Below are 14,344 nucleotides of genomic sequence, written 5' to 3'. Positions count from 1 at the left end.
TTGCTGGATAAATACTGTCATGCATAGGATAGTTTTTATTTGAATATGAGAAGTAGTTCCCTTGGGATGTAGGTGAAACCGTGGGTGGACTGTACGCTGTTTTCTGCAGCTTCACCCGTGTCCCGGGAACTTCTCCCATACCTGGATAAAATATAGCCTATGTCACTCCCAGATAATATAAATATTTAATGGTGACAGAATTTTTAAAATTTTCCAGTAGTGTTTGAGTTTATCCATTACAAACAAACAAACAAAGTTATCCTCTTTACAATATTAGTGTAGATGTAGACTAGCGCTATGCCTGTGAACGTAATTTGAATAAGCATTACTGCTCAAAACACTTTCTATTTATTTGGGAATGAGAAATTTTACTGCAGTAAAAAGTTGGCAATTAAATATGTGACCGACTCCACATTTGACACGATTTACATTTTGTTTTGCGTAATTATTACAATTAGTACTATGTTTTTAGTTTCAATTTAAACATGGCTTTGTAGCAGTTTCAACAATTATTCTATAGAGAAAAATGCCAACCAAGGATATTTTGAAATATCATTTATTTAGTAAAATATAAATGTGACTGACACTACATGCAAAAGGAAGTTGTTTTCGAGAGAATTTTTAAAGTTAAATAACCTTCCTTCGTCAAAGATTAAAAACAGGCACAATTTATTAAAAAAAAAAGAATAAGTGCTTTATCAAAAGTTTCTAAAAGTATATGTATTTCATTTACAGGCATACCTTGTAAAGACCATTATCAGATGTTACCAATGTGACCAGTTACAATCCAATATTTGCTCAACCTTCAACATCCACAGCAGGTGCCATAATTTTGTTACTGAGGTAATCTTGAAAGCATGTTAGTGTTATTCAGTAAAGTGAAAAAGTTTAATTGTCACATCAACTTTATTTTTAAAGTAGTAAGTTTTTTTATTTGATAGAGTTAATATATGATTGTTGCACTTGACTTAACATTGGTATAAAAAATATTTTGTAAATTATTTGTGATTTTTTCTTCAGAACTGGTTAACTTATTTTGGCAGGTCCACTTCATTCTGGTGAACCAATATCTATCAAGACCAGTGAACTTGAGAAGCTAGCAGAAGCAGGTAAATTTCTTAAAACACTTATAGTTTTAACTAGCTTCCGACCGCGGCTTCGCCCGCGTCCAGTTCGGTTATATCGCGTTTCCAAGAGAACTCTCCAAAGTCCGGGATAAAACTATCCTACGTTCTTTCTCAATGTCAACTCTATCTCTGTACCAAATTTTATTTAATTCCGTTCAGTGGTTTAGACGTGAAAGCGTAACAGACAGACAGACAGACAGAGTTACTTTCGCATTTATAATATTAGTAGGGAAGTAGGGATTTAACCCTATTTCACCCCACACTGGTAAAAAATAACTTTCAAAATGAACAAACGATTTTTGTTTCTTATGACGTGATATTTGATGAACTTGTGTACTAACTTTCAACCCTTATTTCACCCCCAGCTGGTCGAAATTTCAAAATGCTAGAAAAATGTTTAATGATTTCTTATCAAGTGCTTAAATATAAAGTTTCATGGTTTTATCTTTTAAAATTAAGAAATCCCATACAAACTTTCAACCTCTATTTCAACCCTTCATCCCTTTTTTCGAAATAAAAGTAGCCTATGTTCTGTCTCGGGTCTAAAGATTGTCTGTACCAAATTTCATCAAAATCGGTTGCGAGGATTAAGCGGGAAAGCGTAACAGACAGACAGAGTTACTTTCGCATTTATTATATTAGTTTGGATTAAAATCAGTTGATAGGTATGGTAGATATATTTATTTTCTACCATCAATGTATTATTCAAGTATTCTATACAATACCTAGGCAATTTATAGAATACTTGGGGTGTTTAGGGTTAAACAATGTATGAAAAATTGCAAATTTGATTGTCCATTAAATACTTTGCCTAGGTAATGTATACCATACCTGCTGGTTCTTCAGCAGTGTATATATATATATTTTATTATGTTTATACATAAATGCATTAATTTAATTTTTCAGATTTAGGCAAACCTGTAAAGACTTCAGGAGTAAAACATATTTCCCTAAAACAAGCAGCTGCAATGACAAAAAATGGTAAATATTTATTTCATAGATTGTATTAGTATACTATGTGGCGATAAGGTTATCACTAGGAAATTGTTTATTTATTTAATACAATTATTAGATCAATAGTTAACTGTGTACTATTTTATGTGATACTGATAACATTATCGCTACACTGTATATTGCAGTAAGAATTTCAAAAATAGAGAATAGAGTTTTTGGTCACATAGAGAGGAAGATTGGGCTGAAGTAGATTTTCCTCCAAAATAATTAATTGAAAATCTCATTATGTCAAAGTCGCACTTGAATAAGTTAAGTTTTCAATTTCTATGAAAGAGATAATTGACCTACCTTTTAACAGGTTTTTTTTTTTCAGTACCAAACTTAGCGAATCTGCAAAAAACAATCAAGAAGTTACAACAAAAGAAAGAAAGTTACGCCACACGACTGAAAAGAGCCTTAAGACTTTCTGAAAATACCACTTTTCAGAAGTGCTTACAAAAATTTTCGACTTTGGCAGCCTTGTTTACAGTCATGCAATTTCGCGAAATTTCAAAAGGAAAAATGGGAAGAAGGTTCACAAAGGACGAAAAAATCATGGCTCTCAGTTTGTACAAACAGGGCCCAAAAGCATATAGATGGCTCAGTAAAATATTTATTTTACCATCTCCTATCACTCTGAGTCGTCTGATTTCCTGTGCTGGTCTAAGACCAGGAATCAACAAAAGGATATTTAACCAGTTGAAGAAAAGAGCCCAAAAAATGACAGAAAATGAAAAGTTATGCATTCTTCTGTTCGATGAAATATCTATTACACCCCATTATGACTATAATAGAAAACGAGATGCCATTACGGGATTTATTAATAATGGAAAACAAACAAACAGGAACATAGCGGATCATGCACTTGTTTTTATGTTAAGAGGGTTTGTAAATAATTACAAACAACCATTGGCTTACACATTTTGCAAAGGAACAACTTCCAAAGGAGATTTGAAACTTTTAATAAAAAATATTATTTCCGAATTGCAACAGTGTGGGTTTTATGTGCTTGCAACGGTCTGTGACCAAGGGACTACAAATGTTAGCGCTATAAACGAATTGATAGAAGAAAGAAGAGTTGATTATATAAGAAAAAATCTAAATTTTAAGCATCAAATATTTGAAGTCAATGGCAAGGAAATAATACCTATTTTTGACACCCCCCACTTAATAAAAGGGATTAGGAATAATTTAATTACCAAGAATTTGAAGTGCATTATAGAAGATGAAGTTAAAATTGCGAAGTGGGACCACCTAATTAAACTTCATGAGGAAAATCCTTCTTATAAAGGTATACGATTAATTAAAAATCTTACAGAAGCCCACATTGATCCAAAGAAAATCCCCAAGATGAAGGTTAAGATGGCAACTCAAATATTTAGTCAAACAGTCGCTACCAGTATGGGATACCTAGCAGGTGAGTAGTAATACACGCAAAGTACTGGCACGGGTCTTGAATGCTGACCTTCAGCTGCGCACATGCGAAATTTTGGGTTATACTGAGTTTACAATGCGAAAAGCGCCCCCACTCTACGCCGAGCGTTCAAGATCTGTCCCGATACCTATAATAAAATTTGTACAGATAAGTGGTAATTATACACTTTCCTGAGCCTAAAGTATTTACTAAAACTTGATAATGTGTTTGTTTATAGAAAACTAGCTTTCGTCAGCGGTTTCACCAGCTTCTTGAGGGAACTACTATATGTTTTTCCGATGAAGGCTATATTACTGCCAAGTTTAATCCCAATCGAGGTTCCAAATGAGGTTTCTAATATAATAAGGAAAGATTTGTATTTTTGTGTGTTGAGTAAACTCAAAATTAGTGATCCAATTGAGATTAAAATTTGTATAGACATAGATTTAAATCCGAGGAATAACATAATGATAGTTTTTATCAGTTCCCTCACGACGCTGGTGAAATCGCGGGCGGACAGCTAGTAGTCATTATACCAAACATGATTTCGAAGTTTCATAAAGCACCAATTACCTGATCACTAGTAATATGCAATACAAAGTTTCTTAGGGATCATTTAAATTAAATTAATTTTATTTCTACTTTTCAGATAAAAGAATACTTCCTTCGGAGTGCAAAGATACCGCAGACGTATTGATGTTTTTCGATCAACTTTTCGACTCTATGAATGGCAGTTTTGAAAATTCAAAAAGAAGCGGTAAAGTGCTGTTAAAATCAGTCACCCCAAAATCTGATCACAGTAAGGTATGGGCGAGGGCAAAAAGTTTTAAAATCTATGAAGTTTATTGGTAGAGGAGGAAGGGAAGGTAGTGTGCCATCAATTACAAACTGGTTACGTACGCTGGAAAATATTGAAGTTTTAAAAAATAAGGCATTCAATGAATATAATATAAAATCATTCTGGATGAGACACTTAAATCAAGATCCATTAGAGAATTTTTTTGGCTGTATACGGTCTCATGGATACAGAAATATATCACCAACCCCATCTGGCTTTGAGTCAGCTTTTGCTTATTAATAAATAATTTATCAAGTAGTCATTCTGTAGGGTCAAATTGTGAAGAAGATGACTGTAAAATTTTTCAATCAATGGACTACTTATTAAAAAGGAGGATATTAATGAACTCACAGAAATAAATGAAATAGATATCGATGATATTAATTGCGAAATTATAGATTTTAATGAAAAAAAGTAATCCAAAATTATAAGCCAACTCAGCTACGTAACCGGCTATGTAATAAAACAGGCAAAAAAATGTATTTAAAATTGCAAAATTGTAAAGCAATTTTATATTGTAATGAAGAAGAAGAACAAGAAATAAATGAATATATAAAAATAAGAGAGTACTCTTCGTTTAAATCACTCGCCTACCCTTCCGAAAACACAACAAAACTATTCTCTGCAATCCAAGACGTAGTCACTTATATTTTAAAAGAAAAGTGATATGCCTCGCATAAAAATTATATAAAGACAATTTTGTACACAGTCATAGATTTTAGTTTTTGACTTGCCCAGACCACAAAAGCGAGTTGACAGATTTTTTATTTGACTTTTCTTCAAGATTTTTTATAAATAACTGGTGCCGGGATGTAAATTTGTTATTAAATGGCACCAGGACAGAAAAAGATGAAGATGATAGCATTAAAGAACGGGCTATTACTTATTATAATAAAAGACACATTATCAAATCATAATAATGATTGTTTTATTTTTTATTCCCTTAGAACTTTTATACTGTGTTCATCTACCGTTTCTCTGTACTGATAATTAATATTTTTCTGTACTATCATAAACATCAGTTCAGACGAAACGGTAGATGAATTCAGATTTAGGTAAGATTTTTGTGCAACAGAGCTATATAATGGTTTTGCTAGCTATAGGTATATACATAGCAAGTTGTAGTTCCTAAAATAAACAAAGGATGGCGCTGTACTGCATTGGCCACTGATAACTCTATTCTTGTAATGTACTCTGTGGCCGGGGGTAGTGTCACCATCGTCTGACCAACGAGGGACTGAGGTTTTCCCGCCGCGCATCCGAGTCGCGCATAGCCACGCGCAAGCCCAAACAAAGGGGCGAAGAGAGGGGTATCCTCCGAGGGCGCGAGCTCGGCCCGGGACCCTCACATTACGTAACATTAAACGCACAGGACGGCGCACAAACAATGTGATTTTATTTTATCTTAAATTTTTCTACTGTTTTTGAATATACAATTTTTTAGGATAGGTATTGTGATATTATGTTAACTGTCAAGTGTAAAAGAAGTTCAGTTTTATTTACGTTTTGTGATTTTGGCACTCATATATCGCGTAAAATATTTATTGAATCAACGCAAAATAAGAAGAAAGACACTACAGCAAATAATATCTTTTGGTGAAATAATTAGAGAATTCTCTATAAAGTGATATAAATTATGAACACAGTCGATCGATCGCTTTAGAGTAAGTTTAGTTAGGTTTAAGTCATTAGGAATAATGAAAACGTTTTCAAAACAAAATAGTAGTATTGTACTAAATGTAACAATACGAAGTTAATTTTCGTTGAGTATATAACAAAGAGCAGTGTGTTGTGGTGACATCACAAGATGACAATGGGTAAGTTTTGCATTATTATATTTTCTCAATAAACTAATTTTTACCTAAGTACCTCTTGTTTATTGTCACAAAACTTTCATATTTGATTCGAGCCATGGAATATTTTCGATGACTGTTGAATCAATAGGTGGCAGATATTTATGATCAGTGCAATTTTCCTTCACGCAGCAAATCTGCGAATGTTTGCTGATGCGTAGTTTAGCAACGGTCCTGGTGTTTACAGGCCCTCTTCCTGAACGATTTCAAATAACGGCAGTCTTACATAGTTTCAATATCAATACTTAATAATATAAAACATAGTCCATAAACTCTGAACAAAATAAACCTCCAGTGGCTGTAAAAGAGCTATAGATAGGAACCGTAGGAGGGCCGATCAAGAGAAATAGTAGCTCTTAGCGTGAACCTTATGTTTGACGTAGGTACAAGGAACCTTGAAGTTACTTCACTTACTTAACCTACCTGCCTATTGATAACTAAATCCCTCCTATTTAGGGAGTTCTACGTGACCTATCTATACAAGGTACCTCAACAAGTAGATACCTACATCAAAGTGGACAAATAAAACCTACAAATCTAGTTAGTTCTGCGTAAATATCATTCATCTACATACTGCATCTTGCTATATCTTGCGGCAATGCAACTCGTGTGTTTATTATACGAGTCCGTACAAGCAGACACAACAATACGAGATGCATGTTGCGTCACCGGATGAGACGCGGCTAAATCGCAACGTGTCCTCTCAATTCTACGTATCTACAGTAGCAAGTAGATATGTAGGTACAGGGTACCTACTAAGTTCCTACGCACACCTGGCTGCTGATGAAAGGATGCCATTTAAAGAGGAAGAAAAGGATTAGAATAAATCAATATGATAGGTACCTACTAAAACCCTCGTTAAATTTTTAAATTTTCAAACGTTTCTATAAACCTGACGATGAATGATGGATGATGATAAACTATAAATTCATCCATCATTCTCTCCTCCTGAAACTAGATTTCAGGTTGTGTTTTGCGTATCCTGGAATAGGTACCTACATTATTTTCAATTTTTTCGGTAGCCTGTCAAAACCAAAGATATCTACTAATCTAATAAATTACGTAATTTTGGCGTTCTATTCATGAAGGAACTTTATATATTACTGATGTTATTATAATAAACAAGCCAATTGTAGTAGGTAGGTACATAATAGGACGCCTAATTTAGAATGTTAATTTAGTAAATGAGTGACGCAATTTTGACGTTACATCTAACTTGATCCATCTAACCTGCATAACTGAAACTGAGTGTGAAGTCAGTTTGTTGAGCAGCGCGCGCAGTGCGAACGTGCCGCGGAACTGTGCGCGTGAGTCGCGGCCGCGCCTTCCTGCGCTCACGGTTGTCCAGTGTCCACGGCTTTACCACTTACACCAAGTACTCCATGTCCTCGGTTTACGCAGATTGACTGCACCGCTACCGTAACATAATACACGCTACAATCGTATTCAAACGTGCGTGACGAAAATTTTCGCGCGGTTTTTCTCACAATCGCAAAACCCGTAGATAACTAACACTAATAGTCAGACAGAACAACATTGAATGTATGAATTACAATAATGGAAAAAACTGATTCATTTGCTATCTTGGATATCAACATTGGTGATAAGGTCGATAAGAATGATGCAGACTCCGAAACCAATTATAATGGTGCAGATTCCGATGAAAATTTGAAAAACAAGCCCTTTACTACAGTTATTAAAATTCGTAAGTCTACACAGTATCCTAGAGCAACAATAACCAATTAACATTACAATTATAAGAAATAGGAAAACGCTAACTGATTTTATACTAATTTGGAATATTTTTGGCATAAAATTTCTTCAAAAATGATGGAACTGTGAACGCCCCTATTATTTTTGTACACCTATCACTAACTGGTAGTCTCTATACAAAGACTTGATGTTTTAAGAAAAAAAAACAAGTCAGCACTCACAATTCTGCAACCATCAATAACAACAATAGTGCTTTATTTTTATTTACGTTCACACAGCATACTTTGTTGTTGAACAAGAAAATAATTGCTGTATTGTGATCACTAGATATGCATTGTCCAACTTTTAGATCGTGAGAAGAACCTAGATCTCCTTTTTTTACTGATTAAGCTTACATGTCTATCTGCTACTCAGGTATAAAAATACGAATTTACGTATGTTTATTTTGCTTGAGGGATACCTAAATACAAATGACGCAGAGCACATCAAGGTATGAGGTGGTACCGATTTTACAAATAATTATCTACATTATCATTTCAGGGAAAGACAATATTTGATTACTTCATTGAAGCGCTCGAACTATTTGTAAGGGACATGTGGAGCCTTAAGTTTCTCTTTATAATACTTAGATAAGAAGAACATGAATGTGTTTTGCGTATAGTGACTTAGTGGCACGTTTGTCGCTTCCGCTAGTCGCCCTCAATATCAGGTGCGCACGCGCTTCGTCCCTGGACGGCGAGTTGTGAGCCACACCGAGGCTCTAAGGGAACCAGTCATGTTCCACTCTGCTGCGCGCGTTGCAATGCCCTGCTTCCTATAAGCTAAGCAGGCTCTAGCTTAAATAGCTGGGAAGCACACAAAGAGAATAATAAGCGGCTTACTGTTGTAAACTAATTAATGTTAATTGTAACCTTCCGCAATAGTATGGCACTTGTCAACATTCATGTTGTCACAATACGCAGTCTCATGGGACTTGCTGCTGTATGCCGAGAAAGCGTGTCAGATTAGAGATCAGGAAAATATTTTATAAAGCATGGTAAATAAATATGTGGTTCATGATCATAAATCTATCGGTAATAAATAATACATTCGGGAAACATTGTTTACCAATTACATGTTTTTCGTAAGTTTACACCAGGTGTCGGTATCGTATCGGTTACTGCATAACTGATGTATGAAAAACTGATCCACTTACTTTGATTGACCGTGTAATGTTAATATATTGAAAAAAAATGTAATTTATCAAGCTTTCCGACAGTATTTCAAAGTATACCATCCTATAAAAGGAATCCATCACTAATTCTTTCGTTATTAGTTAGCAGCTAACGTATCGCAACCTACCTACGTAACGCCTTGATTCCTCACCAATTGATTTTTCCCTCGCCTTGATTCCACATTGAATTAGTGTTTCCAAAGCTATGGCTAACATAGAACAAATCATTTTGTTGACAGAACGTGACCGCGGTGAGCGGGACTACATCGGGTTCGCAACCCTGCCCGAGCAAGTGCACCGAAAATCTGTGAAAAGAGGGTTTGATTTCACACTAATGGTAGTCGGGGAGTCCGGCCTGGGCAAGTCGACACTCATTAACAGCTTATTCTTAGGAGACCTCTACAGAAATAGGAAAATACCAGACGCTCATGGTAAGACAAAAGAGAACTCTTTTCGCCGTTTGAAATATTTCAGAACATTCTGCAATCAAACAAAATGCATTACCAATTTCTCTCAATGTCATTGCAGATAGAATAGAAAAGACAACTACAGTGGAAAAGAAAACTATGGAAATCGAAGAACGGGGGGTCAAGTTAAGATTGACTATTGTAGATACACCTGGATTTGGAGATGCCATCAACTGTGAAGACTCATGGAGAGTTTGTTCCGCTTACATCGATGAACAGTTTAGACAGTACTTTACTGATGAAAGTGGATTAAACCGACGTCACATGCAAGACAATCGAGTGCACTGCTGTCTCTATTTCGTTCCGCCCTGGGCCCATAGGTAACATTTTATATTACAATACGTACACGCACATAGTATTTTACTCTTAAGTTACTTTCTCTTTTGTTCTTTTATGCTTGCGTTGTCTTAGACGGTATTGTGTTGTCAAACAAGTACTTATGAGAACATTAGAAAATTATAGAGGCGAACATCGTGTGTAATGAGGCAAATAATTTGAAATTGACCAATTTCACCGTCAGTCTTGGCCAATAGGTACTTCATGGAGAAAATACACACCGACCTAATTTCTCTAAATAGATTACGTCCCATAAATTGTACAATCTCCCATGTGCGTGCTAGTCGCAGTCGTACGTGTCCGGAGGAGTGTATTATTTTTATTAGGTCGATTATGGTCAGGGTCTTAGAGATAGGAGCGCCGATGCGGAAGCACACGTGCTACCATGCTTATACTCGTATGCTATAGGTAAGTACTAACTGCACCGACATCTGCAGTTCAGGCTGATACACACTGACACACGACAGAGTGACGGAAAGATCCGGTGAAAAGAACCTAATCAGTGCATCCCTATGACTATTTGAAATAATCAAAGCAAGAATTTAATTTTCGAATTAAATTAAACACACAGCGCATTGGGAGGCACATCGTCTACAAATGGCTTGATTTATTTGTAGTGTCATAAACGTCAATAACTTCACTTTATTTGATCGCTAGCAATAAACAGATCAATTTCGAGCCGATGTCGTGCGGCTATTAAAACTCTTATGACGACTTTGCCAGCCGTTTCCCAGCTGTATTTCTTACCATGCTTTGACAACCTATCAATGGTCGTTACAAAAGCCATCGAGTGAATATTGATTTACTAACATGATCTCATGTAAATTGATCTACAAGTGGTCGTTTTAACACAGCAACAAATTATTGTCCATCCTTATGCGATTATAGTCCATCAGAAAGTTCTGTCTATTATTTATTTTTACTGAACGAAACACAATACTTACGTATACACATTTTGTTACCAGCTTACGTCACGTAGACTTAGAAATGATGAGGAGGCTACACCGTAAAGTAAATATTGTCGTGGTGATAGCGAAAGCGGACTCTCTCACGGCATCCGAGGTGAAGCGGCTTAAATCGCGAATACTAAACGATTTGGAGGAACATCAAATTCAAGTAAGAATAACATTAGATTTTGAAAACAGTTTAGTATTTGGCGACTAGAATCTAGCACTTATGTTTCTTTGTATATCGTGATTAGGTGTACCAGTTTCCTGAATGTGACAGCGATGAAGATGAAGAGTTCAAACAACAAGACCGTGAGTTGAAAGCCGCGGCTCCGTTCGCTGTCGTCGCTTCAGATATTGTGTTAGAAGTAGGAGGCAAGCGAGTACGTGGCCGACAATACCCCTGGGGAATCGTCGATGGTAAGATTAATAATGGACTTTCTTTTTGCTACCTGTAGTTACTGTGTCGGTGTCTACCATAGTTACATTCGATTTCTATAATATCTACTTTCAAGAGGAGCCCAAACTGGCGTTAGAAGCAGATCCACTAGTTTGTGAAATGCAATCAATTAATATTCTATCATTACTTATGTTAGTATCTATAATAATGCGACATATCTGGAAATTGCTCTCGTACTAAATCAGTAAACAATAGTAAACAATCTTACATCATTTGTTTTGTCATCCATGTTTACATTCTGAATTCTGTCAACAATCAAAATTATCAATCCATTCATCACATTATCAATCATATTATTTTGCGAGTAGGTACCAGAAGAGGTATACTTACACAGATTCATGTATTTATCCCCCCTGGTTATATAAACGACGTCTAATCATGATTGATTGTGCTAGCATCCAATTTAAGCAGCAGTCCAATTTTAACCATTAACAATATTAACGCTGATTCATTGCCTCGCAGTGGAGAACCCTCGGCACTCGGACTTCACGAAGCTGCGGACGATGTTGATCTCGACACACATGCAGGACCTGAAGGATGTCACGCAAGACGTCCACTACGAGAACTTCCGAGCGCAGTGCATCTCGCAGATATCTCAACACGCCATGCGGGAAAGAGGGTTTGTTGTGTTCTCTTTATTTACCTTCGATTTAAAAAATGGCATAAGTATAATGTAATAGTAAGATCATAACTACAGTACCTCTCTGTGAAGATCAACTAGAGATAACAATTGCTAGGATTTGAGTGCCCGCTAACAATTACCGTTAGGAAGTCATGCGACAATAGAGGATGTACCTACGTAGGCAGGGACTAGGTAAACTGAAAATAAAAAAAGATTACACCATACCTTCTAATACTTACTTACGTAGGTAATTCGGATTTTTTCATTGAAGTATCCTTTTACAAGAGCCCAAACCGCCCGCCTACAATACTTACATGCATTAACGATCACGTTGACCCCACTAACTAGCTAAATTGTCCGTGCTAAATAAAAGAGGGTTCACCTCAATAGACCACGCCATGACTGTTTCTGGGGGCCTAGCTTAAATTAACTCATGTAATCTTATGATTAATGTTATCTCTTCTCTTACTGAAGAAATAATTCTTCGGTTTCTGCCAGTTTAAGTTCTCGTTACTCAATTACAGATGACTTCATGGGTTATTTTTAGTCCCTTTCAAAAATAGAACGTTTGTAACTAACTTCATTTGGTGCATTTTAAACCCGCTGCTACCTATCCAATTAGTAGCCTTCTTAGGACTTCTAGTATTTTAAAAGCGGCTTGTTGAGTTGATAGAATATTCTACCTACTTAGGCACAGGTTGACTGTAACACAATAATGTTTTTAAGTTGGATTTTTATGATGATTTCAGGAAACTGAAGAGAGATTCCATGGGGAACAACAACGAAGTAGTTATCACGGACACAGACAGATTGTTGCTACAGAAGGATGAAGAGGTAATAAACCACACCTTAACGAGACCAATCTTCTAACTAATCAATATACTTTGGTCAAGTTGCCACTACAAATTCATATCAAATGTACTTAATACTATTTTCTTTCCTTCACAGATTCGTCGTATGCAAGACATGTTGACGCAGATGCAAGAAAAACTCAAAGCTTCCGATAAAAAACATGACAGTATTATAGATGTATAGAAAATAGACTGCAATGTATAGCATAGCATAAACATTACGTACTCACATAAGTAGACGTATAATAAATTATGAGAACCTCTTTAGAAAATTCAAATGAATTTAGATTTTTATAATACAAGTTAGTTAATACAATAGGTATGGTAATTTACAACAATTTTCAGAGACAAAAAAGTTTTAATTTATAGGTAGATACCTACCTATTTGTCATGTATTTGTATAGATACATTTTATTACACAATTCAGTGTCTAGTAATACGACGATTTGAATAAAATAATACCAGTTGATTAGGTACCTATATGGATAACACATAAGTATGTATAGACATTGAGCGGTGTAATAATAATTCATACAAACGAAATTTTATGGAGTTCCTCGCTCCAAACTTGGCCGAGGGGCCGAGTCGGAAACAGCAGTTGCCTTTAGTCGCCGTCAATGGTGGCACCATGTCTAAAATTATGTGCACTAGAATAAATTGAAACGCGCAATGGATAGGTACAGTCGAGCAACGCTATTTCCGTATAACACGGGCCATTTTTGGAAGAACATGGATTTTTCCTCACGATCTATCGAAAACTATCATTAGGCTGAATATACCTAGGTAAAATTATAGTTATTGTCGGTAGTTAACCAACTTTATCTTTGCAATAACATTACTTAGATGTATTAATCTACAATCAACTCTTTTAAGTTTTTAGTGATCTAGTTGTTATGCAGTTTGATTGATAAATTAGTACCTAAGCCTAATAACTATTATATGCACCTATATTAAACATTAAAAATGAAAACCCTCCACTAACAGCACAAGCGTCATCAGTTCTGGTACAATCAATAAGGCTTTCCATCTATCCTGGGATATTTTCCTATTTTAGATAGGTGGGTACAGAGCCGTTAGTGGTTAATGTGCAAAGACATTGAGAAAGTATCCAGCTTTAATGGCGCAGCCCAATAGTTCGTAGATTTAACAGTGATGGCAGCTCTACTCAACACTAAGTTTTGCTGCGAAGCATCACGTGCAGGATCTGTACCCACCTGCCCTGCTGCCTGTGCCGACGCAAGTTGAAACAAAAATTGTGTTAACAATTAATTCATCACCATCAGTACCTAATAATGTAACAATATCGTATAGATAGACAGACTGACTTTCTATACATGTATCACATAATGGACTCGACCACTAACCTACATATTTTTATTTTTTTGGAAAATTTATTACAACTATCAGAAAAAAAACATTGTCACAGTCTAGATAATTATACCAAAGCGTTTAATAAATTATGAACTTTGTATCGATATTATTGAAATAAACTGTAAATTGATACTTTAAA

At 35.6% G+C, this 14,344-nt stretch overlaps 2 protein-coding genes across 6 annotated transcripts in view; one reads left to right on the top strand and one right to left on the bottom strand.

Moving 5' to 3' along the window:
• LOC110372804 (carboxypeptidase D) overlaps positions 1–7,597 on the bottom strand; it is a 26,930-nt gene extending 19,333 nt beyond the window's left edge. For all 4 annotated transcript variants that reach the window (XM_049837915.2, XM_064035989.1, XM_064035990.1 and 1 more), the window contains exon 1: positions 7,456–7,597. In XM_049837915.2, coding sequence (XP_049693872.1) covers positions 7,456–7,461 — 6 coding nt within the window. In that variant the 5' untranslated portion in view covers positions 7,462–7,597. The remainder of the gene's footprint in view (positions 1–7,455) is intronic.
• Positions 5,677–14,344, top strand: Septin4 (Septin 4). Of its 2 annotated transcripts, none has more exons than XM_021329751.3 (8): positions 5,677–6,189; positions 9,391–9,582; positions 9,680–9,938; positions 10,920–11,070; positions 11,156–11,321; positions 11,824–11,980; positions 12,733–12,817; positions 12,932–14,344. In XM_021329751.3, the coding sequence occupies exons 1-8, from the start codon at positions 6,180–6,182 to the stop codon at positions 13,016–13,018; spliced, it is 1,107 nt and encodes a 368-aa protein (XP_021185426.1). In that variant the 5' UTR covers positions 5,677–6,179; the 3' UTR covers positions 13,019–14,344. The 2 variants fall into 2 exon arrangements, with proteins under 2 accessions (XP_021185426.1, XP_021185425.1); XM_021329750.3 differs by lacking the exon at positions 5,677–6,189 and adding an exon at positions 7,783–7,930.

This window comes from Helicoverpa armigera, chromosome 8, assembly GCF_030705265.1.
Source record: "Helicoverpa armigera isolate CAAS_96S chromosome 8, ASM3070526v1, whole genome shotgun sequence".
In the NCBI taxonomy this organism is placed as follows: Eukaryota; Metazoa; Arthropoda; class Insecta; order Lepidoptera; family Noctuidae; genus Helicoverpa; species Helicoverpa armigera.
This window is presented reverse-complemented; position numbering and strand designations above follow the sequence as displayed.

Coding starts and splice junctions, on each gene's coding strand:
- Septin4 (XM_021329750.3), top strand. CDS start 7,783: ATGGAAAAAACTGATTCATTTGCTATCTTGGATATCAACATTGGTGAT. Junction 9,939..10,919: donor GTTCCGCCCTGGGCCCATAG/GTAACATTTTAT, acceptor TTTTGTTACCAG/CTTACGTCACGTAGACTTAG. Junction 11,322..11,823: donor CCCCTGGGGAATCGTCGATG/GTAAGATTAATA, acceptor ATTGCCTCGCAG/TGGAGAACCCTCGGCACTCG.